The sequence below is a fragment of the Plecotus auritus genome (assembly GCF_963455305.1).
Source record: "Plecotus auritus genome assembly, chromosome: 5".
In the NCBI taxonomy this organism is placed as follows: Eukaryota; Metazoa; Chordata; class Mammalia; order Chiroptera; family Vespertilionidae; genus Plecotus; species Plecotus auritus.
Genome location: NC_137776.1, coordinates 154,655,800 through 154,681,920, shown reverse-complemented (window position 1 = coordinate 154,681,920; position 26,121 = coordinate 154,655,800). Strand labels below are relative to the sequence as shown.

The window sequence follows — 26,121 nt, the reverse complement described above, 5'->3', positions numbered from 1 at the left end:
CTGGCTGCCGGCACTGCCTTCACTCTGGCTGGAGCACCTTTCTGCCTTTGCTCTGGCCCGGAGCTGCCTTTCCGCCTTCCCACGCTGCCCAGAGGCCCGGAGTGGCCGGGGCGGTGCAGAATGCCTGTGTCATCGCCATGGCGATGATGCAAGTATCCTGCCCCGCCCCCAGCTGCTCTGCGCCTGTGTATGCAAATTAACCCACCATATTTGTTGGGTTAATCTGCATACTCACTCCTGATTGGCTGGTGGGCATCGCGAAGGTGCAGTCAATTTGCATCTTTCTCTTTTATTAGTGTAGATGTATTTTTATTTTTATTGTTTTCAGAGAGGGAAGGAGAGATAGAAACATCAACGATGAAGAGAAAGCTGCCTTCTGCATGCCCCATATTGGTGATCAAGCTCACAACCCAGGCATGATTCACAGGTTGACACTCAACCACTGAACCATGCTGGCTGGGCAAGAACACTTTTTTCAAAAAGTAATTTTTATCTGAAAACAATTAGGCGACTTTTCAAAGTCAAGTTAAACTAAAAAAAACAAATACGAACCTTATTTAATAATGCTTGTTAGGATTCAAAAGGATATGTAGGAACAGCCAGGTGTGACTTGAGATATAAACTTCTCAAGGTGGGTAATAAGCATGTGAAGCCACATAACTAGGAGTATTTGAAATGCTATGACCAACTGCGGGATCAGACAATCTTTTCTCTAGGGCACTAAGTTGACAGACAAATCCTGAGAGCTGGCGCACTGATGGCCCATGGGTTCAAGCTGCTGGTAGGGCTGTTTGTGTGTTGTGTTTTTATTGATTTGGAGAGAGAGAGAGAGAGAGAGAGAGAGAGAGAGAGAGAGAGAGAGAGATTGAGATTTGTTTTTCCACTTATTTATGCATTCATTGGTTGATTCTTGTATGTGCCTTGACCAGAAAAATCAAACCCACAACCTTGGCATATTGGGACAACACTCTAACCCAGTGGTCAGCAAACTCATTAGTCAACAGAGCCAAATATCAATAGTACAACGATTGAAATTTCTTTTGAGAGCCAAATTTTTTAAACTTAAACTTCTTCTAATGCCACTTCTTCAAAATAGCCTCACCCAGGCCGTGGTATTTTGTGGAAGAGCCACACTCAAGGGGCCAAAGAGCCGCATGTGGCTTGCGAGCCGCAGTTTGCCGACCACAGCTCTACCAACTGAACTACCTGGCCAAGGCAGGACTGCTATATGTAATTAAATACTCAACTCTCTTCATATCTCCTAACTCACAGTCTCCACAACTTTAGACAATTCTGTCATTTAAAAAATTAAGTCAATCGGCCATTGTAACCCCCAACTCATTTTTTCTTAGAAATTGCCTCCTTCTAGGATTCCTCACTCCAGGAAAAAGATGCAGGAATTGTATTCTTATGGAACCAAAGGTTACTTTTATATAATCACTCAAATTCTTTCAAGAACTCTCAAAATGAGAAACATACTTTGACTCTAGTGACACATAATTATCACTCTTGAAGAGATCTCTGAAGTCTAGGGCAGCCGTAGGCAAACTACGGCATCCGGCCCGTTCGGCTGTTCTATCCGGCCCGCGGAGCCGAAAGAGCGGAGGGTTCTCTTGCTCTCCCCTCCGCTCCTTTACTTTGAATTTATATTAGTTCACACAAACACTCCATCCATGCTTTGTTCTGGCCCTCCGGTCCAGTTTAAGAACCCATTGTGGCCCTCGAGTCAAAAAGTTTGCCCACCCCTGGTCTAGGGTGTACATGTTTGTAACACTCTGGAATCAGTATTTTGGTAGATTGTAGTTCCCAATCATTAAACACTTACCTACTCTACTACCAGGGCGCTGGAGATAACTTTTGCACATTAAGTGTCCTCTGTTGTCCCCTCCCCTAATGACTTGGCTATATTCTCATTACCCTTTGGGGGTGTGTGTGTGTGTGTGTGTGTGTGTGTGTGTGTGTGTGTGTGTGTGTGTGTGTGTTACATAGTTATGCAAAGTATACCTTAATTTACTTTTATATATTTTTTTCCTTTTACCTTTATATTTTTTACTGTTAATCCTCAACCGAGGACATTTTTCCATTGATTTTTAGAGAGTGGAAGGGAGAGGGAGAGACAGAGAGAAACATATCGATGTGAGAGAGACATATCGATTGGTTGCCTCCTGCACATATCCCAACCAGGGCTGGGGAACCTGATACACCAAGGTACATGCCCTTGACTGGAATTGAACCCGGGATCCTTCAGTCTGCAGGCCAACACTCTATCCACTGAGCCAAACCAGCTAGGGCATACCTTAATTTTTTTTCTAAGTGTCAGTAGCAAACCTCTGCTTCTTGGGAGTAGTAATTTTGAGAAAAAATGACACTAACAACTCAAAGTGATTCAATAAAAATAAATCTCTGTCTGGAATAATGAACATGACAGAGAAAACTTACCTCATGTTTGCCCATGCACCATTTCTGAGTTAGGAAAGTACAAGGGGGACACTTCTCTTCACTGTGACAAGAATGATATACTATAGAAAGAGAAAGGTAAAATTAGAAATTGTGTTTAAATAAAGCCACATAAACTATTACACATGTTATCATGGCATATGACAGGGAACTTTTACACTTGGAGTACTTAGCACAGCCCCATGGTCTGTCCATTCTACTTAATTCTTTTGGCTCTATCTTACACAGCAACTGCTCACGTCTGCTCAGACATCTTTGTTACTCATCTACCAAACATGCTTCCGGTGACCCCTTTTAATTTCCTTGCTGCCTGTAAGAGGCAGTTCATCCAAATTCATGTCCTACAACAAAGCCTTCCTTAGCTGGCCACATCCTGCCCTGAGCTCTCTTACAGCCCCCAATGTCTTAGTTCTTACGTAGATGGCTTGCTGCCATGTTATCTGGCCCATCTTCATGCAATGGTTAGTTGTGTCTTGTGTACTTAATTAACATCCTCTTCCTCTCAGGGAGAATGTAAGAAACTCAAGGTCACAGGATATTTTTTCTTCCTCTAAATCTCCCTCTGTGTCTCACTGTATGCTGGATATACCACAATCACTCAAAAAAAGTTAAAGGAATGTTGAACAAAAGTAGGCTAAAACAAAATTCACAAATGGTTAAGCTCATACTATGGACATTAACCAACAGGCTTTGGACTTCAGCTGTAACATCTGCAAATGAGTGTAAAGGAGGAGTGGGCGAGTACTGGCTTGAGCATTTACTTCATGCTGGTGCAAACACCACAGCAGGGGCTTGCAAACTAAGCTGGGAGGGCTATCCTAAGATCCTCAGGGAAGAAACTTTTCACTTCAAAAAGAACTTACTGGTAGGTGAAGGGATAAATGGTGATGGAAAAAGAAATAACATGAAATAAAATAAAGAATTTACTTAATTCTGTTTTACTCTATTAACTTAAAAATTGAGAGCTAGTTGTCTAATTGTCAGTATGAATCAGATGGCCAGAGTTACTGTAAGTATCAAATCTGGTGACCTGAGTAATTTCAGGTTTGCCTCTGGGACTTGGTTAAATGAAATGATGGACCTGATATGGTCCTAGAGGAAAGCCAGTGACAAGACTAAATAGATAGAAAAAATGGGTAATGATAAGTAACTTCTGGCCTGGTGTCGGCAGCAGACCATTAGAGAGAAACTGGAAACAGTTTAAATGTCTAGCAACATAAGTTATGGTCCATCTATGCAACAGAACACTCCACTGCCATTGAAAAATCTATTTGAGCATGAGTCGGGGGGATGGGGGGCTAATGGGGGAAGAAGGACACATATATAATATCTTAATCAATAAAGAAATTTAAAATAAAAAAAATCTATTTGTAAGAAATACTCATTGATAAGGAGAAAGGCTAAAATTACAATAGGAGGGAAAATGATAGTTAAAATGAGTAAGTTCAACCCTAGTCGGTTAGAGCAGTGGTCGGCAAACTCATTAGTCAACAGAGCCAAATATCAACAGTACAACGATTGAAATTTCTTTTGAGAGCCAAATTTTTTAAACTTAAACTTCTTCTAATGTCACTTCTTCAAAATAGACTCGCTCAGGCCGTGGTATTTTGTGGAAGAGCCACACTCAAGGGGCCAAAGAGCCGCATGTGGCTCGTGAGCCGCAGTTTGCCTACCACTAGGTTAGAGTATCAGCCTGTGGACCGAGAGTTTTGGGTTTGATTCCCGGTCAAGGGCACAGCACGTACCTCAGCTGCAGGTTCAATCCCCAGCCCTGGTTGGGTATGTGGAAGGCAACCAGTCGATCTCTCTCTCTCTCTCCTCTCTTCCCTCCCTCCTCCTTCCCTTTCACTCTCTCTCTAAAGATCAATGGGAAAAAATATCCTTGGTGAGGTTTAAAAAAAAAAAAAGAGAGAGAGTAAGTTCAGTAGAATTCCACCTTTATTTTAGGGGGGAAAAAAAATATGTATTTTGCCCATGAAAAAAGATCCCCAAAAATACACACTAAGTTTAATTCCTAAAAGAAGACATAAATGATATTTCAATCTTTTGACTTTATCTTTTTTCTTTCTTTTTATAAAATAAACATATCTTGCTTCTATAACAACAAAACTCGTTACTTTTAATTTTTTAAAAAGATGCTCAACTTTGAAATATGCACCAAAAGTAGAGGCCACAAGGAAAGAAAAAAATATCCCTGAAAGACAAGACCAGCGAGGGCTTCTCCTGGCCTTTCAGGTGTGTTTGACGTCAACAGAGCAAAGCAGTGAAGGGCACTGTGATTCCCAACTCTGTCTCTAATCACAGACCCATCTTCACAGAAGCAGCCTCTGAGCAACTGTGGGGGCGAGGGATGCCATCACAGCATGATCTCAGAACAGTGAAGACCATCACGCAACATTCTAAATGGCATGGTGTGAGAAGGCTGTAAGGTGTGGAGGCAAGGGGATGGGACCCACCTGGATGGTCACAATCATGGACTCTGGCACAGGTTTGGGTACACTCAGGGGGCCTGGTACCACAGGGAACTGGAGGGTAGATCACTGATGCACCACAGTGGCAGGATAATTCATCAAAACCTGGTGGAGCAGCGGGTGAAACAAAATAGCCCTTCATGAGTTTGGGATGAGCACACACATATTTTACACACACACACACACACACACACACACACACACACATATTTTTGGGCTTATATTTCTAGAGGAGAATAGGCTGCTATTTTTTTTAATCCTCACCCAAAGATATTTTTCCCATTGATTTTTAAAGACATTGGAAGGGAGAGGGAGAGAGAGAGAAACAGCGATGTGAGAGAGACACATTGATTGGTTACCTCCCGCATGCCCCCAACCAGGGCAGGGAGCCTGCAACTGAAGTACGTGCCCTTGACCGGAATCGAACCTGGGACCCTTCAGTCCATAAGCCAATGCTCTATCCACTGAGCCAAACTGGCTAGGGCTAGGCTATTTTTTATTTTTTAAGTTTTTATTTTATGAAAAGTGTGGAGCAGACAGATATAAAGTGTTTCATTTTTATCTACAATGAACTCTAAGACCATGATCTTAAGACAGTTTTATATGTATTTTATAAACAACAGATCTATAGGCCATCTCTTTTTGAGAGAACAACATGAGACTTCCACTAAAGGTACAGCTCTTTTTTAACTCTTTTGGTTAGGAAATGATAGCCATTATGAGAGCTACAGTAACCAACATACAAAAATATACATTTGAATATAAACCTCAGAGAGCCACTGAAGCAATTTAAAAAATTCTCATAGTATAATCAACATCTATGGTGCTTGACATATAAAGTTGAAATGAAGCACAGAGCTACATTGTGAGTTTATTAGGCACAATTCATAAGCCAAATCAAAATGAGAACTCACATGGGACAGCTCTAAGAAGCAGCCCACTTAACCCATAGATCCCAAGGGGAGCCAGTTCTCCAACTCTGATAGAGGCCAGGCCCTTGGATCATGGTTCTCAACTAGGGCACTAGAGTTTGGAAACCCAGACTTCTAGGATCCCCCACCCACTGCTCTTTTCTAGTCAACACTCTCCAGCAAACCCTTCAAAGGTTAGACGATGTGGTAGAAAGAGCCCTGTAAATACAGTCAGGAGACTTAGGCTCCTAGTCCTAGACCTATTATTTATTTTCTCAGGGACTGCGGGCAAGTCCCTCTGAGCTTTTTTTTGGTCAAATGAGGATACCAAACTTTTACCTATCCACTCAAGATTATTGTGAGGATGAGCTGATACATGTGAAATAGCTAGGTAAAGGGGCCATGTATGTTTTTCTGTAGAACTCCATGTGTGTGAACTGTAACAAAGTACTCACTCAATTCCTTTTTGAAATGAGATGAGCCTAGCATTCTAGAGAAGACATAATTATGGGAAATCTGACTTGGGCCAATCATTTTTTTCATTGATTTCAGAGAGGAAGGGCGAGGGACTGAGACAGAAACATCAATAAGAGAGAATCATTGATTGGCTGCCTCCTGCACACTCCCCTACCAGGGATTAAGCCCGCAAAGCCGGCATGTGCCCTGACCGGGAATTGAACCAGTGACCTCTTGGTTCCTGGGTCAACGCTCAACCACTGAGCCATACCAGGCTGGGCTTAGGCCAATCTTTTAATGCAGCAGTTCTAAAAGTGCTCTGTTGATCTCTAGGGATCCCTGAGAGCCTTTCAGTAAGTCCACAAGGTCAAAATTATTTTCATAATAATACTAAGATATTATTTACTTTTTCTACTATGTTGGTGCAAAAACAAAAAACCTGCCAGGGTCTTAATGCAAATCAAGGCAGTAGGATCAAACTGTAATCATTGTATTTTTCACTGCCAAGTACTTAAGAGTAAATATAAAAATGTCAGTTTCACTTAAGAAAGTCTTTGATGAAGCAGCAAAAAAACAACAACCCTTGAATCTTGAATTTGTATCTTTTTAATATTCTGTGGAATAAAACGGAGAATCTGCATATAATGCACTTTTGCTGCACACAAAAAACTCTGGTTGTGCTCTGGCCAGGTGCTCAGTTGGTTGGAGCATCGTTCCATATACCAAAAGGTTGCTGGTTGATTCCCAGTCAGGGTCACATACCTACGTTGTAGGTTCAATCCCTGGTTGGGGGAAGTACAGGAGGGTCAAAATCGATCGTTCTTTTTCACATCAATATGTGTGTGTGTATGTGTTTGCCTCTCTCTCTCTCTCTCTCTCTCTCTCTCTCTCTCTCTCTCTCTCTCTCTCCCTTCCTCTCTCTAAAATCAATAAAAACATGTCCTTAGGTGAGGATTTAAACAAACAAAAAATGGGTTGTTTTTTTGAAGAATTGCACTTCTCTGAGTTGTGAGCTAAAGTAACTTTTTATTTTTACAGAATACCATTTTTACTTGAAACAATGACTGACAATCTATGGTTATTCAGACTTGGGTATTTAGCAGACATTTTATAAAAAATGAACAAAGTGAGCCTGTCACTTTATGAAAAATGACTTTGCTGCCAATGATAAAATTCAAGCTTCGAATAAAAACAGAATAATTGAAAATATGTAATTATCACTATGATGAGCTTGACAACTTCCTAATACTTTTCCTAAGAGTCTTCTGATGGTAATTGTAGCCGTGAGTTTTTAATAGTATAACACAAAAGTTGTCAACAATCAAAGATATGCATAACCCAGTGACAACTATTTTCCAAATAATCAATGTATGACATTGTAAAATCATGCATGGGTAAAAGATCCATTCAAAATACAAGAAAATCCAATGAATTTTAATGTGACCAAGAATAAACACAAAAATACTGACTTAAATACTTTCTGAAATAAAGTTAAGTTTTGGTGTAATATCAAAAAAGAATACCCACAATTATCTGTAAAAGTTTTAAAATACTCAATTCCTTCTTCAACTAGCTGTGTGAAACTGGATTTTTTTCCATATGCCTCATCTATATTGCAATAGACTGATATAGAAGCAGATGTGAGAATGCGCTATCTTCTATTAAATCAAGCGTCTACTCTTCTAATGTTTTTGAAAATATAGTTTTAAAAAATTGTTATTTATGTTAACAGGCAATGGTAACTACAATTTTTAAAAAATGAACTAATAAGTCAATATTTTAAAAATCTGTTTTAACTCCTCATATGATAATAAACATAGATAACTATAACTCACATAAAAAGTTTTTTAGGGTTCTCAATAATTTTTAAGAATGCAAATAAGTCCTATGACCAAAAAGTTTACAAACTTTTGCTAATAATATAGAGCAGTATTTTCAACCAGTGTGCTGCAAGAATTTTTAAAACATGCAATACCTGACTATTTAGTCAGGGACATTGACCTCTTTTCCCTGAGATTGTCAAATAATAAAATGACAATAGCCAACACAATAGCTGTACAGTGTGAATGTCCTGTCCTGAATCATAAATATACTGTATAGGTCAATAATACAGTTTCATCTTATTGGTCACATAGCATAAGGTTGCATCTGATTGGTTAATTGTTGGTAACAGAAATCCTTATACACAAGTATAGGCACCTGATTTTTTAAAAATGTCACTTTGGAGCAAAAAGGGTAGGTAACTACTTTTGTGTGTATGTAAATCAATCAAAATTATACCCATATTTTTTGTCAGATCGGCAAAATATAATACATTTCTTGGTGTGCCACAGAATTTTAGTAATTAACTTATGTGTGCCATGAAATGAAAAAGGTTGAAAATCATTGATAGAAAGAAAAATTGCTAAGGACAGAACCTGGGTCTATATTTATTTATTTATTTATTTTTTAAAAATATTTTTATTGATTTCAGAGAGGAAGGGAGAGGGAGAGAGAGATAGAAACATCAATGATGAGAGAATCATTGATCGGCTACCTCCTGCAGGCCCCCTACTGTGGACCGAGCCCACAACCCAGGCATGTGCCCTTGACCAGAATCAAACCCGGGACCCTTCAGTCCGCAGGCCGGCACTCTGTCCACTGAGCCAAACCAGCTAGGGCTATAATATTTAAGAAGCAGGTAGCAAAAGAGGTATCCATTAATGAACCAGACTCCATCTTAGGATCACTGCCTATATCCCATGTTTCACACATTTAGGGACAACAATATAGCACTACGAATAACTTTTTTTTCTTAAAGAAGTCTTTTTTATTTTTATTATTATTTTTTTGGTTAATCCTTACTCAAGGATATTTTTCCATTGATTTTCTTTTTTAGGGAGAGTGGAAGAGAGAGGGAAAGACAGAGAGAAACATCGATGTGAGAGAAACACATCAACTGGTTTCCTCCTGCATGAGCCCTGACCACAGCCCGGGCCAGAAAGGAGCTTGCAGCCAAGGGATGTGCCCTTGACCGGAATCGAACCCTTTGGTCTACAGGCTGCCTCTCTACGCACGGAGCAAAACTGGCTAGGGCACGGAATAACGTTTTTAAAAAACTTAATATATCTGAAATATTAAGACTTAATAGGTCAGTAATTCATACCACTCCAAGCATATAATTCTCTCAAAATACATTATGCCTAAATTCCTAGAAAATTCTTATAATAAAGTATACAGTGAAGACACTCACTGGCTTGCCAGCATGTCTGGCAGTTCCCACGATGACAAGGTTCTTCACATCTATGAAGGCCACAACGGAGTTTCCTCCCACAAATCAAAGGACATTTGTGCTCCTTATCCTAGGAAGAGGATTATATTTGTTTACAAAATTATCTCTATTTTGTTTTTCATAAACAAGAAGATTAATAATAATAATCTATATAGTAAGAAAGGAATATGCTAATTATCCATCTCGCCTTGAGACATAATGACCAACTGTGTAACAACCAGATCACAGATCTGCCTGAGGGTGGAGCAGCGAACTATAAGCAGGCAGCGAAAAGATACAGGAGGGGGCAGGGCAGCAAGCTATGAGGGAGGGAGGGGGGCGGGGGGAGCTACAGGAGGGCGGGGCAGCGGGCAGCGAACTATAGGAGGGTAACAGAGAGCTACTGGTGCACAGATTTGTGCACAGGGCTACTAGTCCTATCTAATAAAAGAGTAATATGCAAATTGACCACCACACCAAGACACAAGATGGCCACCCCCATGTGGTCAAAGATGGCTGCCCCCATGTGGACATATGATGGCCACCACAAGATGGCCTGAAGGGGAGGGCAGTTGTGGGAAGTTAGGGGTGACCAGGCCAGCAGAGAAGGGCTGTTGGGGGTGACCAGGCTGGCAGAGGAGGGCAGTTGGGGGAGACCAGGCCAGCAAGGGAGGGCAGTTGGGGGGGACCCAGGCCTACAGGGGAGGGCAGTTGTGGGCGATCAGGCAAGCAGGGAGGGCAGTTGGGGGGACCAGGCTGGCAGAGGAGGGCAGTTGGGGGAGACTAGGTCAGCAGGGGAGGGCAGTTGGGGGGGGGGACAGGCCTACAGGAGAGAGCAGTTGGGGGGGGACCAGGCCTGCAGTGGAGGGCAGTTGGGGGGGGAAGGACCAGGCCTGCAGTGGAGGACAGTTGTGGGGGACCCAGGCCTGCAGGGGAGGGCAGTTGGGAGCCAGCAGTCCTGGATTGTGAGAGGGATGTCCGACCACCCGTTTAGGCCCGATCCCACTGGGGTCCCAAATTGGAGAGGGTGCAGGCTGGGCTGACACTACCCCTCCCCCATGCACAAATTTCATGCACCGGGCCTCTAGTCTATATATATATAAAAGCCTAAGCGACCGTCGCTATGATACACACTGACCACCAGGGGGAAGATGCTCAATGCAGGAACTGCCCCCTGGTGGTCAGTGAGCTCCTGTTGTCCCCACCCCTTCCCAGACACCGATTGGGACTGGGTGAGACGGGCTCTTGATCGGCAGCCAGGCCAAGGGACTCCACTCATGCACAAATTCGTGCACCAGGCCTCTAGTAATAATAATAAAAGCTCTCCATATTTATGGATGAAATGATGTCTGAGTTTAGCTTCAAAATTATCAGGGGAGGTGGAGTTAGTGGAGATGTGGATGAGACAAGATTACTCATGAGCTGATCGCCACCAAAGTTGGATACTGGGTATATAGGACTAATAATAGTCTCTCTGCTTTTGTGTATGTTAGAAATTTTCAATAATAAGAAGTCTTTAAGCCTTTAAACACTAGCTTATAAATAAGTCTTGATATACTGTACAAATTTATTACTCTTCACCATGTCAATAAAATTTAAATCAATTATGTATTTTTACATATACATACATACACATATATGTGTAAGTGTGTACATGTGCATTACCTTGCTATTGGTACTGTGCTATCTGACTGCCAGGAAGTGCTTTCTTTATTTAATTCCACAGAAGTGAATATTACAGATAACTAAAACTTGCTCCTTTCAACAATGCCACACATATTTTACCTACTAACTTGACCCAAGGAATATACGAAACCTGAAGCCCGAGTAACTAAGCACGGGCCAGTCTGTGTGCTGGGATAACACACAATTTCCTGTGGAGACTGCTCATCTAGCAGTCTTGAGCTCTGGGGCCTGAGGCCTCTGTCTTTCATCTTTTTCTTCTTTCATGTTGCCAATGACTGACATTTTAACTTGACTGAGGTCAGCTTGATTGGGCAGCTCTGACTCCTGCTCAGGGGGCCCCTTCCAGTGATTTCTAAATCTGGGCTGCATTCCAGATGGCTGAGGCTTCCAGAAGCCCAGCTCCTGAAAGAATGCAATCTGATTGTGACTAATGATAGGTCCACTTACCACACAGCATATCTCATTACATTTATGCCGTCCACACAACCGTTTCTTGTTACACCTCTTGTCGCACATAAATGTAGCATCTGCTGTGGACAATTAAAAAGAAAAACAAAGCAAAGGCTATAACAAATATCTGAGTGACTGCAGAAATACAAATGTAGCCCTAACTGGTTTGGCTCAGTGGATAGAGGGTTGGCCTGCGGACTCAAGGGTCCCAGGTTCAATTCCAGTCAAGGGCATGTACCTTGGTTGCGGGCACATACCCAGTGGGGAGTGTGCAGGAGGCAGCTGATCGATGTTTCTCTCTCATCGATGTTTCTAACTCTCTATCCTTCTCCCTTCCTCTCTGTAAAAAAATCAATAAAATATATATTTAAAAAAAAATACAAATGTAATAATGAAAATAAGCACTGGTCTGTGTGGCTATTTTAAAATAATTATGTAAATAAGTGGTAAAAATGTTAATAGTGAAAATGCATATTAAAATAAGATACAATTTTTCACTTGCCAGATTGTCAAAAAATAGAAAACAGGAAGACCAATATACAGTATGTGTGAAGGTATGGAAAAAAGGCACACATATTTAGTGATGAGAGTATAAACTTTTGGAATACAACTGTAACTATTAAAAATTTAAGTAGTGCCCTAGCCAGTTTGACTCAGTGGATAGAGCCAAGGACTGAGTCAAGATTGAAGGGTCCTGGGTTTTGATTCCAGTCAAGGGCACCTTCCTTGGTTGCCAGCTTGATCCCTGGCCCTGGTCAGGGTGCGTGTGGGAGGCAACCAATCGATGTGTCTCTCTCACGTGGCTGTTTCTCTCTCTGTCTCTCCCCCTCCCTTCCACTCTCTCTAAAAGAAAAAAATTTAAGTGGTAATTTCCATGTTAAGAAATTCTTCCTACAGATATACTTTCAAAAAAGGTAGGACACTAAGAGACCAAGTAATAACAACAAAAAACATAAATTAGACTTCATCAATATTAAAAGCTTTTGTGTATCAAGGAACACTTTCAAGAAAGTGAAAAGATTTTCCCATTTGACTACCATATTTTCTCCTAAAAGATTTTAGTGGCTATGTTTATGGGACAGATTAAAATTGCCATGATCTAAAGAGGGAGGATTTATTTGTGACCTCCTCTTATATTAAATGACTAAACAGAAAGAAGAAAAAAAAAAGTGAAAAAGCAACCCACACACAATGGGAGAAAATTATTTGCAAATCATGTTTCATAAGGACCTAAGATCCAAAATATATAAAGAACTCGCCGAAACTGGTTTGGCTCAGTGGATAGAGCGTCGGCCTGCGGACTGAAAGGTCTCGGGTTCGATTCCGGTCAAGGGCATGTACCTTGGTTGCGGGCACATCCCCAGTGGGAGGTGTGCAGGAGGCAGCTGATCGATGTTTCTCTCTCATCGATGTTTCTAGCTCTCTATCCCTCTCCCTTCCTCTCTCTGAAATATCAATAAAATATATTAAAAAAAAAATATATATATATATATATATATAAAGAACTCTTACAACTCAACAACAACACAATTTGAAATGGGTAAAGGACTTGAACAGATTCTTTTCCAAAGATACACAAATGGCCAAGTACATGAACAAAATTCAACATCATCAGTCATTAGGGAAATGAACATCAAAACCACAACATAGCACTTAGTACCCACTTAGGACAGATATAATCTACCTAATAAAAGAGTAACATGCTGCCGAAACCGGTTTGGCTCAGTGGATAGAGCGTCGGCCTATGGACTGAAAGGTCCCGGGTTCGATTCCGGTCAAGGGCATGTACCTTGGTTGTGGGCACATCCCCAGTGGGAGGTGTGCAGGAGGCAGCTGATCGATGTTTCTCTCTCATCGATGTTTCTAGCTCTCTATCCCTCTCCCTTCCTCTCTGTGAAATATCAATAAAATATATTTAAAAAAAAAAGAGTAACATGCTAATTGACCATACCTTCGTGACACCCACCAGCCAATCAAGAGTATGCAAATTAACCCAACAAAGATGGAAGGTTAATTTGCATACACAGGTGCCAAGCAGCTGGGGGCGGGGTGGGCCTCTGGGCAGCGTGGGAAGGTAGAAAGGCGGCTCTGGCCAGAGCGAAGGCGCTGCCAGCAGCCAGGGGAAGGAAGGCCCATTCTTGCACGAATCTTTGTGCATCGGGCCTCTAGTAATAGTAATAAAAAAACATCAACATAGAAAATAACAAGTATTAGAGAGAAATTGGAACCCTCACTGTTGGTGAGAATGTAAAATAGTATAGCTGCTGGCTGAGGCCCTGGTTCCATGTATCCAATATCCTATAAGCCTTAAGGGGATCAGGCATCAGAGTCTGTGTGTGAAAAGTTTGCTTCATTAGTCCTGGCTGGTGTGGCGAAGTTGTTTGGATGTCATTCCATGCACTGAAAGGTTGCTGGTAAGATTCCTGGTCAGGGCACATGCCTGGGTTGTGGGCTCAATCTCGATAGAGGGTGTGCAGGAGGCAGCTGATTGATGTTTTGCTCTCACACTGACGTTTCTCTCTCTCCCTCTCTCTTCCTCTCTCTCTAAATATCAATAAAAAAATCTTGTTAAAAAAGCTTGTTTCATTAGATATTAGTTACCTTCACTTCTCTTCAATATTTTATTATGAAAATTTTCAAACATATAAAAAAGATTAAATTATTTTACAGTAAATATGTAAAATTTACTCATATGTCCATTACCTAGATTCTACCATTAGTTATTTTTCCACATATCTATTTTCTACTCACCCATCAATTTATTTTTTTAATGCATTTTAAAATAAGTTGCAGACATGAGCACACTTCCCCTAAAATTTTCACACTTCACTAATTAGAATTCAATTTGTTTCCTCCTTTTCTTAGGTAAAATTTACCTCATAAGAAAAGGAGGAAACAAATTGAATTCTACAATGAAATGCACAAATGTTAATTGTACCTTCGCTGAATTTTGACAAATACATAATCCTATGGAACATTACCTTTACCCCAGAAAGTTCCCTCATGCCCCTTCCCAGTCATACCTTCACTTTTGAGACTGGTACATGGAAGCTCCTATGGAAAAAGAAAAAGTAACTACTTTAAGAAAAAATGAAACAAAACAACTATTGTATAATGCTAAATGTAACATGTTTATCCCAAATGTGCTGTACTTCTCTGGCAATTTATTCACCAACTTCACTATCTCGAGCAATATTAGCCCAGTTCCTATATTAATATGCTTTACTTACAACAAGCTCCCAGGTTTACTAATTTTTCATGCAAATATAATTGTAACAATCCTTGTGGTCTGGCCTCCAAATGCACAGCAGATTAGGTATTATAAATCTAAATGGAAAGAAGGGCTGCTAAAGGTAGGCAAAGCAGAGAGACGTAACTGCCTATTAAGGGTACATACAGACAAAAAAATAAAAAATTGAAAATATGTAACAATCTGGTGTCATTTAATGCAGGGGCAAACAACTCTACACACTTAAGAGCATTACTGACAACCTAGCTGGACTGTAGCAAAGTGGGATTAGAGTACACCTTGGCATTCAAAGTTTTATTACTGTGGTTTGCATTGTGTGAATGGCCCCAAAGATCTATCACATGTAATTTTGTGGAAGCATGATCCTGAATAACGTGAGGCTGGTACATGGGGAACAAGTCAGTCATTTGGGGTAGAGTGAACCTGGCTGGCTGTCCAACAACTACATTTGTATTTGGTTTTGATGACATTTATAGGTTGCACTGTACTCAGAAATAAGCAAAATGATAAAAACATTAGTTCTTAGTGAAAATGACCCTGAAAATAAAAAAGGGCAGCCACTAGAGTTGATAATAGAAGAGGTCAAAGAAATTGAAGCTTTTGGCCAGAAGAGGTTTTAGATAAAGTGATGAGTTGGCTAGGTTTGATGATACCAAAAAATTCCCTACATGCTCTCTAGAGATATAAAGCAAAGGTGACTCATGAAATTGCCTGAGTGAGTTTTCCAGTTAAGGCTAATTCTGGACTGTACAGAGGAAATGACATGCTGGAGTGGTATCTATCTAGGGAAAGGCAGAGCTCCCATAAATCTCTATAATAAATATGAATTACTAATAAAAACTTAAATACAGTATTCTTTGTAAAGAGGCAGTAATATATGCCATATATTTCTCAAAGACTCCCACCAAAGTGATTAAAAACAACCTTTGAAGCTTTAATAAATGTTTTATTTATCTAGAAAACTTACTTCCATGGAAAAGGTCATTCTATTACAAAAGACATTTCATGAAAAATCTGCATTCACGAAAAATCTGGCTGTACAATGAGGTGATGATTATCAGTATTTCGAAGAGATTTTTTTTTTACTTTGTCAAAGGGTTGAACATAATTCATATATTGAATGAACTTGTGAACTTGTATAGCAATTTTACAATAAGACTTTTATTTGCAAAAATTTACACATAGCTTTTTAAGAATACTCTTACTGCCATGGGGTCCACTATTAGAGGGAGTGAGGACACAAAGTGAATGAGAAGCAAAAAAAGGTGAGTGAAAAAGGATTACTAGGAAGAAAGAAGCAAATTGACAGTAACCATTTTGAGCTCATGCGTCCCAACATTGCTTGTGATTCTTTGTCACAAAAAGCATCTCTGGACATTACTAAATTTGTGATTACTAAATCATATCATCTGTCTTCCAGTTGTATTCACAAAGCGTAAAGTAGCCTTGTATCTGACAATCAAAACTCCTTTCTGCCCCTTGTATTCTGTGGTTTCTTTGAGGAAAAACAAACAAACAAACAAACAAACAAACAAAAAACCCATAATGCTCACATAACTTTTGCATGTAAACTGTGGTTTTACATTTTTTTATTTTATTCTGAAGCTTAACTATTAATGCATCTCCCAATTATGGATTATATCCTCAGAATCATTTGTAAGTCAGCTGATACCCAGACCTTGGGCTATATTTAAGAAATAGAACCAACTGCTCAGAATTCTGTCTGCACCCCAGCCTATGCTCTGCTGGGACAGGGCCGGCATGCATTGAAATGACTAGCAGTAGGCCAGAGAGCAGGATAGTTCAACATTCAGTTTGTTCCTCAAGTTGATTACCCAAAGACTTCCACAGGAAGGCTTCCTGCCTCTTCTGGTACAGACAGAGGAATGGGCACTAAGGCCTCATTTCAAAATGGTAAGACACCCTTTTTATAACACAAAGTCCAATTCAAACTGCCCTGCATAGAAAGTAGACACACTAACTAAACTTCTCAACTTATAAAACAGTTGTATAGTGAGAATCGTTACCTTAAGAGAGGTCTGACTTTCATCATTGGCTTCTGGGAGGTAATATTGAAGCCCTTGCAATATCATGCCTGATAGGAGTGTCATTGTTTGTCTGGGGCCTTGGGTCACAAGTAACTTCGGTTCTAGTCTAATAATATGACTTAGGGTCAGGATGGCCACACTGGATAGTCTTAGGGTGGGAGATGACCACACTAGAGAGACCAATGTGATTTAGGGTGGGGGCTTTGGGCCACACAATATCAGTAGACCTCGGGAAGGACTGGAGACTGAGATCAGCTACAATGGCAGTCAATCATGCTTACACAATGGAGCTTCAATAAAAACTGGGGGAGCTTCCCTGATTGGCAATACTTCACTGTACACTGATGCTGAAAAAGTAACAATGTTCCAATTCCATGGGGAGAGGACAACTGGAAGCTTCACATTTGGTATTTTCTCTGACTCTGTCCTACATGCCTCTTCCTTTGGGTGATTGTAATCTGTATCCTTTCCCGGTAATATACTGTAACAATGACTATAACAGCTTTCAGTGAATTCTGAGAGACCTTCTAGTGAATTATCGAACCTTGAGGGTGGTCATGTGGACCATTCTAATTCAGCAGTTGTCTAAACTCTTGCAGTGGGTGTCAGAAGTGAGGGCAATCTTGTGGACTATGTTCCCTCTAACTTCTTAGTTAATCCTTTGCAACAGTGCTATTGTTCTCTTCCAACATCTAGCATTATCACACTTGATTTGCTGAGCTATACTTGCCTTATCCCCTTGACTGGCCTTTGAGCTTTTACTGCCAATCCCTTCTCCACCCCAGATATCTATCCTACAACCATAGTAGGTGTCAGTATACACTGGCTAGACTAAATGAATCATACGTAGTATGACAAGAGTAAAACTGAGATTATTTTGATTGACCCCCTCTTCCATAATCACCAATTTAAAAGGCATTGGTGACAAAAACTTTAGCATTTTTTAGGATTTACCTTTGTTCTGAAAGAGCATCTGCAGGAAATAACTGATGTGCGAGAGCATGGTCCACAGTCTCCTTCATGGCAGAGCTTTTCACAGGTATGAATGAAATCTTTAATAAAAATGAAAAAAGTTAAGAATGAAAATTGCAACTACTCATTGCAGATTCCCAAACTCAATAGCCATACTGGTCTTCTACCTCTGTTCCCTACAACTCCAAAATCAGAGTTGAGGGAAGAAGGATATCATCAATGCTTTCCCCCCCTATTTTCCCTTTATCCAGGAGGCTGAGCCTTTTCCAGCAAGGACAGCTTCCAGCAGTAGTCACTAGATTATGCTTTTGATTGCATGGTGCTTTGCCTGAGTAAAAGAACAGATCTGTTTTGCCCTGTTTGCTCAGTTGGTTGAGCATTGTCCCATGTACTGAGAAGTCTTCAGTTTGATTCCTGGTCAGGGCATATGCCCAAGCTGTGGGTTCAATCCCCAGCAGGGGCAGTGCAGGGAGGCAGCCGATCAATGTCTCTCATTTCTTCTCTCTAAAAATCAATAAAAACATTTTTAAAAAGAAAGAACAAATCTATCTCTTTCCTTATTTAGGCCCCAAATCTCCAGGTTACACTTGAATCTCCTTAAAATTGTAGCCATGGATGATGTTATTAAGTGTTCCCAACTGGAAATCATCCAAGAATCAAAAATGATAAGAAGCCATGATCTATAATCTCATAGACTCGAGCTCTGTGAACATCTGGTGATAGATGGCATGCCATTCATTGATAAGCAAGGTTTAGGACAATTCCTGTCTCAAGGACCCCTCAGGGATCACCCACAGTCTCTTCAGTTTAATTGCATCTTTGATTCTAATGTCTATTTCCCAAAGGTAGCATATAGTTGGATCTTGTTTTTGTTTGTTTAATCCATTCACAGTTATTATCGATATTTGGATTTACACCTGCCATTTCACTTACAGTTCTTCTTAAAATTTTTTTTTTTTTTTTTTTTTGTGGCTGGCCACGTAGAGTCCTACATACCTCTCCAGCACCACTCACCTGGAGAAGTTGCCATTGATGCCAGCTGCTGTTTTTTCTCCCTTCCCAAACAGATACAGCTTGGTCTATAGCTGCACTGCCCCATCATAAGGAGACTAAAAAAATTTTTTTAATATATTTTTATTGATTTCAGAGAGGAAGGGAGAGGGAGAGATAGAAACAACAATGATGATCAAACTACAGCGGAAAGGCTGGGGAGCAGGGAGGGGGGTAAGAGATTAACCGAAGGACTTGTATGCATGCATATAAGCATAACCAATGGACGCAAGACACTGGGAGGGGGGTGAGAGCATGTGCCAGGAGGTAGGGGAGGCTAGGAGAAGGTTAAATAGGGAAAAAAAAAAAGGAGACATATGTACTACTATTTATAATACTTTAAACAATAAAAAAAAAAAGAAAAAAGAAAGAAAAAAAAGAAGAAAAAAGAAACAACAATGATGAGAATCATTGATTGGCTGCCTCCTGCACGCCACATACTGGGGATGGAGCCAGCAACCCGGGCATGTCCTTTGACTGGGAATTAAACCATGACCTACTGGTTCACAGGTCAATGCTCAGCCACTGAGCCATACTGCCGGGCAAGAGTTATTTTCTTAATGGTTTTTTTAGGGCTTACCATATGTACCTTAGCAGAATCTACTTCAGATTTAAATAACTAACCTAATTCCAGTGAGATATAGAAGGCTTATTCCTATATAACTATATTCCCTCTTCTCTTTTGTCGTATTATTGTTATACATAGAACAGCTATATGTTACAAACCCAATAATATAGTTTTAACTATTACTTTATATATGTTATAGTCTATTAAAGAAGTTGAGAAAAGAGAACAGTATATATAGTTTGTTATATTTGTCTTATTTACCATTCCTGGTGTCCTTCATTTGTTCCTGTGAATCTGAGCTACCATCTGGTATCATTTCCTTACTCCAATACAACATTGATCCCACCCACCTCCTTTGTGCTGTTATTATCAGATATATTTCTACAAATAATCCAATTACATACATATTATTTTATACAATTGCTTTTTATTTATTTATTTATTTATTTATTTAAGATGTTATTTTTTTTATTAAGGTATATGTGTACATATCTTACCATTGCCCCCCCACCCCACTCCCATACATGCCCTCACCCCCCAATGTTTTGCATCCCTTGGTTATACAATTGCTTTTAGAATAAGTTGAGAAAAGAACATGCATTTATACTGTCTTTTTTTATTATGATGTAATACTTTTACTCTTTTTCTCATATGGATTTGAATTTACATCTGGGTTTCCTTGCTTTCAGCTTAAAGAAATTCCTTTAGTATTATTTATTATAAAATAGCAACAAATTCTCCACTTTTATCTTCATTTTTGAAAGGCAGTCTTGCTGGATATAAGATTCTTGGTTGCCAGGTCTTTTTCTTTCAGTACTTTAAATAGGTCATCCCACTACTTTCTGGTTGTGATGTAGTGTTCCCCATTGTTTCTGATGAGAAGTCTGCAGTTAATCTCACAGGGGTTCCCTTGAGTGATTTTTCTCTTGCTACTTTAAAGATTTTCTCCTTGTCTTATGCTTTAAGCATTCTTACTATGTCTCTGTGTGGAGCTCTTTGAATTTACCCTATTAGAGTTTGTTGGGCTTGTTGGATATACAGATTTATGTTTTTCAATAAACCTGGAAAATTTTCAGCCATTATTTCTAAGAATATTTTCCTGCTCTTTTCTCCTCTCTTGGTATTCCCAATATATACTGTACTAAAGGCCCGGTGCACGAAATTCGTGCCAGGGGCTCAGCCCTTGCAGCCACGGTGGCTTGTCTCGGCCCTTGTAGCCCTGGCTTCACCCAGAAGGACATCCAGAAGGTCGTTCAGCTGTCTGGTCTAATTAGCATATTATGCTTTTATTATTATAGAAGACTAGAGGCTCGATGCACAAAATTAGTGCAAGAGTAGGCCTTCCTTCCCCCAGCTGCCAGCACCACTTCCCTCTGGCACCTGTCATGACCCAGGCTTCCCTCTGGCCCCAGCTTCATCCGGAAGGATGTCTGGAATCACATCCGGAATGACGTCCAGTCTAATCGCATATTACACTTTTATTATTATAAATATGTTGGTGTGCTTAAAGGTGTCCCACATTTCTCTGAGGCATGTTCATTTTTCTTCATTCTATTTTCTCTATGTTCTTTGGATTATACTATCTCTATTAATCTATCTTCACATTAATTCATCCTTTCTTCTGCCATGTCAAAAATACTGTTTTTTGTTTTGTTGTTTTTTTTGTGTGTTTTTTTTATAATGTGCTGACTTTATGAATACATTTAAAAGGATGAACAGTCCTTTCAATGCAGAGGAAAAGAACAGACATTGCTCTAGCACAGAGTCAAAGCCAAGAGAACTGTAAATCAAAAATACTGTTGAGCCCCTTTAATTAAATTTTCATCTTAATTACTGAACTTCTCAACTCCAAATTTTCCATTTGGTTCTTCTTTATAATTTCCATTTCTATTGATATTCTCTATTTGATGAGACACTATCTTTATACCTTCCTTTACCTCTTTAAGCATGGTTTCCTTTAGTTCCTTGAACATACCTTGGTTTTTGTTAAATCTGACATAGGTCATTATCACAGAACACAGAAACTTTCTGTTGCCTGTGTCTTTTTCCATTTCTTTGCATACTTCATAAATTTTTGCTGGAAGTCAGACATTTTGTGGGAACTCTGGATACTGCTTTCTCTCTCCACAGTATTTTTGTTGTTTGCTTATCTGTTTTGTGACTTGTCTAGGCTACTTTAGTGAAGTCTATTTCCCCTCTGGTATGATGTCCTTGGTGTCACTCTTTGGATGGCAGAGCCTGGGATGACAATGGTTTTAGTAGAGCTCTTGAACTATCTCTTTCCCTGATCACTCAGTTAAGCTGTCTGCCTCATTTGGTACTACCCGCACTCTTGAGACCCCACTAATTGCTGACTGGTTGCTCTATTGTTTTCAACAATGCCTTGAGGCATAAATTGCTCAGCATCTGGTCCAAGGAAATTTGGGCAGGGGTAGTCTTTGAGGCAAGTCTATGAAGTTTGTTTGACCCCAGAAAGGCTCCTCTTAGCCATCTCTTTCCATTTTGTTTTTTTATGGTGAACTAGCTGACCAATGGTTTAGCTTGTTGCTCTTAATTAAGAGGAGTTATTGTTTTCTAAAGGACCTTAGCCCTGAACTTTCCCCCACACTCTGTTTCAGTTCCTTTGGGGAACACTTTGGAGCTTGCTTTCTTATGGACTGCCTCTTCCCCTGGGAAGTGTAAGCCACTACTTTGGGTGCCAGATGGGATAGTAGTCTCTGGTTTTCTTTGCTTTATTCTCTTAATATGAAACCTCTGCCCTGCAAGTGAGCCAGGGTGAGGGTGACTGGGGCCCAGCATTCTCACGTATTGTGATTAGGGTAGAACATCCAACTCATGGGTAAAGCTGAATGAAGGAAGGAAGCCCCCAACTTCTCAGCTGTGCTTACCCTAATTTTAGCCTCTTTAACTTGAAGTTAGAGGGGATGAGAAATGCGGTAGTCTGCTTCACCCAGTAAAAAACGCTTGATTGGGAGCTGAGGGTAGAGGAAGCCCTGCCTTCTTGAGCACACCCATCCTGAATGATGCTTTGTTAAGTGCTGAGCTGGGGGTGGGGGGAAAGGAAGAAGGAAGTGAGTTGTGACTCAAATGACACAGATTCTTGCTGTTCTGAGTTATAGCAGATTTTCTTCAATAAATATTTCTTAATTGATGTATGCCTGTAGAACAATTTCCAGAGATTTTAAATGGTTGTGTGGGCCTAACCGGTTTGGCTCAGTGGATAGAGCATCGGCCTGCGGACTGAAAGGTCCCAGGTTCGATTCCGGTCAAGGGAATGTACCTTGGTTGCGGGCACATCCGCAGTAGGGGGTGTGTAGAAGGCAGCTGATCGATGTTTCTCTCTCATCGATGTTTCTAACTCTCTATCCCTCTCCCTTCCTCTCTGTAAAAAAATCAATAAAATATATTTTTTAAAAAAAAATGGTTGTGTGGGTTTTTTTTTTTTTTTTTAATATATTTTATTGATTTTTTACAGAGAGGAAGGGAGAGGGATAGAGAGCTAGAAACATCGATGAGAGAGAAACATCGATCAGCTGCCTCCTGCACACCCCCCACTGGGGACGTGCCCGCAACCAAGGTACATGCCCCTGACCGGAATCGAACCCGGGACCCTTCAGTCCGCAGGCCGACACTCTATCCACTGAGCCAAACCGGTTTCGGCATGTGTGGTTTGTTTTTTTAAGTTTTTGCCACCTTTGCTTGTTTTACTGGGGGTGGGTCCAAATAGCTGCTCATGCTACCATCCTGATAGCAGAACTCCACCTAGTCTCTTGTACTAAAGCTAAATGTCTAGACTGGAAATTTCCTACGGTGAGATACTAAAAGACTTAAACAAGCTTTCTACAGATATGCCAGATCTGAATACACTTGATTTTGAGCTTCCCAATCCAACTCAACCTAGTTCCTTAAAAGTTTGCCATGATTAGCCCTAACCGGTTTGGCTCAGTGGATAGAGCGTCAGCCTGCGGAGTGAAGGGTCCCAGGTTCAATTCCGGTCAAGGGCATGTACCTTGGTTGTGGGCACATCCCCAGTAGGAGGTGTGCAGGAGGCAGCTGATCGATGTTTCTCTCTCATCGATGTTTCTAACTCTCTCTCCCTCTCCCTTCCTCTAACAACTCAATAAAAAAATATATAAAAAAAAAAGTTTGCCATGATTAGAGTGGTTATCCTTGAATCCCTTGGTCAGTTCATACTAATAGTTACTATCCTTTTCTTGCTCAAGTCCCTTTGCATTACTCATTTAATATTTCCTCTTTCTCTCATTGCCCATAAGATATCTTAGCCTCTGCATAGGATTTCTGGTGATTATACATGAAATTCTTAAAAAACTGACTCGTGCTTTCTGAGAAGGGGAGATTTTTACCATCCTTCTTGATTTAAAAATCATTTGATCTCCATCTCTATCTCATAGGGCTTATCTGAAGATAAGTAGACAAGGAGAACCAATAGACGTAGGTTCCTGCTGGTACATGGAAGAAGTTTCCTCCCCGCCTCCCTCCCTCCTCCAGAAAGAAGTTGCCAGGTCATTGCAAAACTGTACATGTATATTTCCTAAAGACTGCCTCAGAAAGTCTCAGTTAGAAACTCAGACTAGTACTTTATAGCTAATTCCAAAAAGTCTTTTCTGGTTTCTACATCCAAGTTATCAGAAGCCACAGGTCAGAAGGTAGAGCCACTAACAGTAGGATAATCATTGACAAGAAAAACAAGAAGAAGTTTATACAAAAGATAAAACAATTCGCCCTAACCGGTTTGGCTCAGTGGGTAGAGCATTGGCCTGCGGACTGACGGGTCCCAGGTTCGATTCCAGTCAAGGGCATGTACCTTCGTTGCAGGCACATCCCCAGTAGGGGGTGTGCAGGAGGCAGCTGATGGATGTTTCTAACTCTCTATTCTTCTCCCTTCCTCTCTGTAAAAAATCAATAAAATACCCTTTAAAAAAAAAAAAAAAAGATAAAACAATTCAAACTGCTCATTGGTATGGGAAACTAGCCTGAGAAACCTCAGAAGTCCCTGAGGGCATCACTGTATTCAGCATAATACAGTAACTGAAGTTCAGAAAAATGATGACTCTGGGTCAATAATGGGAAATACATTTTCCTTGATTACCTCTATTTAAAGAAAGAAGATAATTTTAGAAAAATGTCCATCTAAAATTATGCTCAGAAGGTATTATCCTCAGCTAAATGGAAAACTTCGCTATAAAGAATGACATTTGAGTGGTCCAAATGGCTAATGCTTTAGTGTATTTAGAATTTTAGTTAAGATATGAAAATGCTTTTAAACATTGAACCCTGGATTAGTATATCTGGAGTTCATAGTAGTGTAAGCTACTAAGAAAAATGATCCTCGCTCCCCCTCCCCGCCATAGAATAGTATCTTATGACAAGTGATCTGAGTTAGCAATAAAATACCCACATCAGAAAGATAAATCACTTGGGCAAACGTGAATTTTCTTAACTATATTTTGAGGAGGAAAGGATATGTGCCCATATAAATTTGATCCTAATATTTAGAAAAACCTCTGGTATTATAACTAGAATTTAAAATGATTTTGCTTAAGTAGTCATTGCTGCCAAACATTTACATTCATATGTCTACTAGTTACCTGAGGAACCACAAGACAGAGGCTTGCCGCACACTTTTCCACATGTAGGGACAGGATCCATGCACGTTTTCCGACCACTACTTCCAAGTTCTAGCAATTGGCTGAGAGGAGTTTGCCCACAAGGGCAATAGCGTACCAAATGGGGGAGCCGTGGGCACGGCTGGCAGGGCTGAGGGTGGCACACTTGGGAACACATGTGGTTCCCACATTTCAAATCCCTGTTAAAAAACAACAACAGACTATTACACAATTGTTGCATAAAATACAGCTGTATTCTAACTGAGAAAAACATAAAAACCTTACTTGCCACATATCTTTAAACAGCCAAAATCCCCAAATCCATCAGACTTTCCTATGTCCGTTCCACATAACACATCTCGCGAGGTGTTGCCACAGTAGCATACTTTAGGACACAATTTCAAAAACATGAGATTAGTTACCCGTATGGGTTCTTAAAATATTCCAAATAATCTATAGGAAAACACAAAATACTATTCATTAGTGTTGATCAGACCTGATGAAGAAATGAATGTGGCTTATACAGCAGCTCTAAGTCCCACCTAAGAGTTTCATCATAGAAGGAAATAAAAAATCATGTGACACTCTTGTGCCTCTGTAGCATATCCCGAAAACAGTATTAAAGTGAAGCAAGTCTCTAAATTAAGGAACTAATATCTGGTCCATAAGGCTATAATTGAAAACCAAGAATTGTGAGTTGAGTTTGAAGTAATCATGTTCAAGTATTCACACTAAATAAAAAATTTCAATAAATTGAGACTTTTATTTGTTAGATAGGGAACCTAGTCTAACATCTATAGATTTTCCTGTGGGTTCAAGAAACAATGGATTCCTTTATTTCTTGGGGTCAGCAATTAATGCGTTATCTTTAAGGAGTTATGTTTCTGATGTATTAATAAGTAACAAAGTCTGATAAGAATTTTCA

General features: G+C 40.2%; 1 protein-coding gene across 11 annotated transcripts in view; it reads right to left on the bottom strand.

Moving 5' to 3' along the window:
- NFX1 (nuclear transcription factor, X-box binding 1) overlaps nucleotides 1-26,121 on the bottom strand; it is an 82,551-nt gene that overhangs the window by 33,374 nt on the left and 23,056 nt on the right. For 5 of the 11 annotated variants that reach the window (XM_080669963.1, XM_080669964.1, XM_080669961.1 and 2 more), the window contains exons 8-15: nucleotides 25,482-25,581; nucleotides 25,179-25,396; nucleotides 17,934-18,031; nucleotides 14,705-14,735; nucleotides 11,679-11,761; nucleotides 9,528-9,636; nucleotides 4,914-5,033; nucleotides 2,440-2,519 (exon numbers count right to left, since the gene is read on the bottom strand). In XM_080669963.1, the coding sequence (XP_080526089.1) occupies nucleotides 2,440-2,519; nucleotides 4,914-5,033; nucleotides 9,528-9,636; nucleotides 11,679-11,761; nucleotides 14,705-14,735; nucleotides 17,934-18,031; nucleotides 25,179-25,396; nucleotides 25,482-25,581 (839 nt within the window). The remainder of the gene's footprint in view (nucleotides 1-2,439; nucleotides 2,520-4,913; nucleotides 5,034-9,527; nucleotides 9,637-11,678; nucleotides 11,762-14,704; nucleotides 14,736-17,933; nucleotides 18,032-25,178; nucleotides 25,397-25,481; nucleotides 25,582-26,121) is intronic. The other 6 variants (XM_080669967.1, XM_080669966.1, XM_080669965.1 and 3 more) reach the window with 3 other exon arrangements.